The sequence below is a fragment of the Gossypium raimondii genome, chromosome 9 (assembly GCF_025698545.1).
Source record: "Gossypium raimondii isolate GPD5lz chromosome 9, ASM2569854v1, whole genome shotgun sequence".
NCBI lineage: Eukaryota > Viridiplantae > Streptophyta > Magnoliopsida > Malvales > Malvaceae > Gossypium > Gossypium raimondii.
In genome coordinates this window covers 30,383,184-30,387,443 of record NC_068573.1, presented here as the reverse complement: position 1 = coordinate 30,387,443, position 4,260 = coordinate 30,383,184, and the positions used below count along the sequence as shown (strand labels likewise).

Sequence of the window (4,260 nt, the reverse complement as noted above, 5' to 3'; positions counted from 1 at the left end):
AATATAAATATTACATAAGATACATTAAATTAAAAATGAGAATTAAAAATGTCATTCGGTCCTAAACATTAATTTTTACATTTGAGTTAAAGAAAACACTTTCGATCTTTATTGCTTATAATGATATTGTAAAACATAGTCAACAACTATTTAAAACATAATTTAACAACCGTTTAAATCCTATGTTGTAACTTGATGGTCAAGGGTGTTCCCCCACCTGGGTTCGAGTTGCATTAGTCAAATTAGTTGTTCAGACTTTACCTTATTATTGCAATTTACAAGAAAAAAAAACATAATTTAATAAATATTAATTAAAACTGAGTTAATTTTAAATATTAGAATCACATATAAACATTGATCTTGTAAATTAATAGAAGTTCCATAAGTGATTAAAGAATAGACTCAAATGAAAGTATCCTTAATTTTCGATGTCTTTATTATTATTATTAAATATTTAACTTAAATCATAATACAAATATAATAAAATATTACTAATATTAATATATATGAAATATATTGTTAGTAAAATTTAATTTTAATATACAAATCATATTTATAATTTATAGCTAATATAAAAAGAATATATATATAATTTCACACTCAAAACTGTTTTTTTTTGAAAAACTAAAAGCTAAAAACTTAAATCTTAAATTTTCATTTTTTTACTTGAAAAGTCTATTTAAAACAATTTATTTAATTTTAAAACAATCTAGTTAACATTACTTCAATCTTGAAAATAGATTTGACTTGAAAAATGTATTTTAAGCTCGATGTTAAACACACTTTTAGTCTCCACCTTTATCATCGTGTTTGTAATGAAATTTTGTCTAATTTAACTAAAAAATGAAATTAAAATCTACATTCAGTTGATTCAACTTTTTATATCAAAATTCAAATAACTCAATTATCCATATAAACCGAATGATCTAAAGAGTGAAACTGAATAAATTAAACTGAAAATTTCCAGTTCAATTTTTAAAATCTTTTTAAGTTTAAAAAAATCTAATTGAAGCACTTATAATTTTTCCTTTAAAATTTTCACATAATTTTCTTCTTTCTTCAATTTAATATATCATAATACTCTTAATCTTATTTTCATTTCAAAATCATTATAAAAATATTAAAATTTAAATCAAACATTTTTAATCAACTCAAAATATACTTATTTTCTTACATGGCCAACATACAATTTCGAAGTTTTCTATTGTTCTTAACAGGTATATATCAATTTGAGTTTTTTTTAATATATTAAATGATAAAATAAAATAAAATGAACATCATAAAAAATTAAATTATCAATTTGAGTTCTAAATATTATTGTGAATTGGCTTTTAAATTTTATTAGGTTTGAGCTTTTAAGAGCATTAAGGTATTTGGATTTGGGTTTGTAAATGGGTCATGGATTTGGGTTTGTAAATGGGTCATGTTATGACCATGGATTATGACCTTAATTGGTTTATTCGGTTTAAAAAGTCAAAACCAAAAACAGACCAAATAAACTAATTAAACTGAACATGAAAACCGATTAAACCGAAAACTGAAAAAAAGAAAAGAGATTATTTTGGTTCGGTTTTTCGGTTTAAATTTTTTTTGCACACCCCTAATTGAAACACAATTTGCTCCAAATAAAAGACTATAGACCAAATTGAATAAAAGTGTAAAAATTGAGAACTAAAATTGTTATTATACCTTGTATATAAAGGGCCAAGATAAAGCTTCAACTATAGACACTTTTTTTGAAATAGTAGTTCAATCTCTCATCAAGGTAGAGCCTATTTTGCTCCTTTCTGTAAGGTACATGAACCAATTTGCTTTGCAAGAAAAGAGACTAAAATGCAATCCAATATACAGTACAAGGACATGTATGGTAGTTTCACCTTTAAAAAGAGTTGGTTTTGATTAAATCCCCTAACTTTCAAAAGGAAAACGAAAACAATAAAATAGACATTCAACAAAAGCAAAATGCAAGATAGAGAAATCAACCTAATTGATTACCTGAAAATCACCTAATGGGATAAACATGATTCACATATTACGTCGATATAAGATTGTCTTCTCAAGTCTGGCACCCTAATGAGCAGGGCCCAAACTCTGATATTGTCATCCCCTCCCCATATCGTAAATTGTACCAGAAAAAAGAGATTGCTGCCTATAAAGTAACTTTCGAGTACTAGCTCAATAAGTTTCATAGCCTAAACCATCCAATCAAGAATATATCTCAATCAATCTTACTTGTCAAAGTCAAGTTTCATCAATTAATCCAGCATTAGAGCAAAATCAGCAGCACTTCCATCATAAACATCAACTTCATAACAGATTTCATTCAAAAATGGAGATAGCTGTTTACAGTAATGATCCCAGGACATCTAAAATAACTCATAAAACAAGTCTCCATAAGAAGGAAAAAAAGTTATTGTTGGACATAGTTCCACTGCCAAAATAATCCTAGTAAAATATAATATGCCCTTCAATAATTAAGCTAACAAAATGAAAACAATTCATCCTGCATGAGTAAAAAGGCCCTACTTATTTCATTTCCATGCAAAAATGACCTGATTAATTTTAATAACAGACTCTAAGATAGGACACCCTGCTTACCTTCTCTATTGGGGCAAATCCTTTTCAATTTCATCCCATGCATCTGCATTTTTGGAGAACTTCTCCTTAACATTCTTTATAAGTTCCTTTGCTTCCTCAACTTTAGATATGCTAGCAAGTCCTTTCACAAGAGCTTTCATAGTCGAAAAATTCGGAACCCAATTTTTCTCCATACTTTCTTTACAAAACCTCAAAGCGGTCTCAAAGTCCCCACTTTGACACAAGAAATACACCAATGTAAAATAACAATGACTATCAGGCTTCAAACCTTTATTCACCATACTCTTAAACAACCTCTTAGCTTCCTCCAAATTCCCTTCCCTACAAAACCCATAAATCAAATGGTGATATGTAACTGAATTCGGTATTATCCCTTTCGATAGCATCCCATCGAGTAAAGCCTTTGCCTCATTAGATTTCTTCAACATACACAAGCTCCGAATCCTTATATTGTAAGTACTAACCCCAACAGAAACCCCATGTTCCTTCATCAAATTTAACACTTTCCCAACATCTTCATATTTCTCCTCTGCATAAAAACCAGCTAACAAAGTCCCAAAAGTAGTAGCATTTGGTTTAACCCCTTTGCTTTTCATATCAACCAAAATAGAATACACAGAGGACGATGACCCAGACTCACACAAAGCTTTAATTGCAGTATTGTAAGTCTCTAAATCGGGTTCAATGCCATATCTTTTAGGGAATTCCACGAAAATCCTCTTCGCTTCTTTATAATCCTTCGCCAAAATAGCCGCCACGAGCAAAGCATTTAGGGATTTCGTCGAACGGCAATACCCCTTGTTGTAAAATTCGTCAAACGTCGTCAAGGCATGGTTTAGCATCTTGGCTTGACCGTAGAGGATTAAAGAATGGGAAACGAAACGCTCGTGTTGAAAGTCGGGACGTGACCTGAGTTCACGGAGGAAAGTATCGATGGATTGGAAATGGTTACCTTCGGAGAGTTTGGAGATTGCAACGGAGAACGCGATCCGGTCGAGGTGGAAAGTCGGGGAGAGTGAGGCGGCGCGGCAGATATCGAGGATGCGGTCGGGGTTTTGCTCTGATTTTAGGAGGGAGAGGGCGGCGCGTGATTTTTGGTGAGCGCTGAGAGGAGTGGATGAGTCTGGAGAGAGGATGGAGAAGCGGCGAAGGTGGAAAGATGCGGCGGTTGCCGATGTACGGATGCGGGAGAACAACGCCATTGTTTTTGAGGTAATTTAGGGTTTAGGGGTTTTGCTTTAGCTGTAGATCAGTGTCATTTGGAACGGTACACTGAGAAAAGGAGGATCCGGAATGGACCCGACAATGGAATTAATATACTTAGTTTGATTTTAATATTTGCTTAAATTTATTACATAAAATGATAGTAACGTCATCATTAAAAAATTAAAAATCTAAAGAAACTTATAAAAATTTATTAGAATTATTTTTTGTAAAAATGATTTATTACCCAATATTAGAGTATTCAGGTAGTTATGATAGTTAGTAGTTAAGGATGGTAGTTATGGTTGTTAATAATTGTATTATAAATAGTGGGGTTTACGTTACTGTAAAGGTATGAAGAAATAACAGTTCTTTCAATAAAAGTGTACTGTTGTTATTTTTGTTCAGCAATTTCTTAATATGGTATCAGAGTCATAATATTTTTTTTTGACGATGGAT

At 31.0% G+C, this 4,260-nt stretch overlaps 1 protein-coding gene across 1 annotated transcript; it reads right to left on the bottom strand.

Annotated features, from left to right (window-relative positions):
- Positions 1–2,295: 2,295 nt before the first annotated feature.
- Positions 2,296–3,895, bottom strand: LOC105798934 (pentatricopeptide repeat-containing protein At1g61870, mitochondrial). The gene has a single exon (XM_012629195.2). The coding sequence runs from the start codon at positions 3,798–3,800 to the stop codon at positions 2,604–2,606; it is 1,197 nt and encodes a 398-aa protein (XP_012484649.1). The 5' UTR covers positions 3,801–3,895; the 3' UTR covers positions 2,296–2,603.
- Positions 3,896–4,260: the final 365 nt, after the last annotated feature.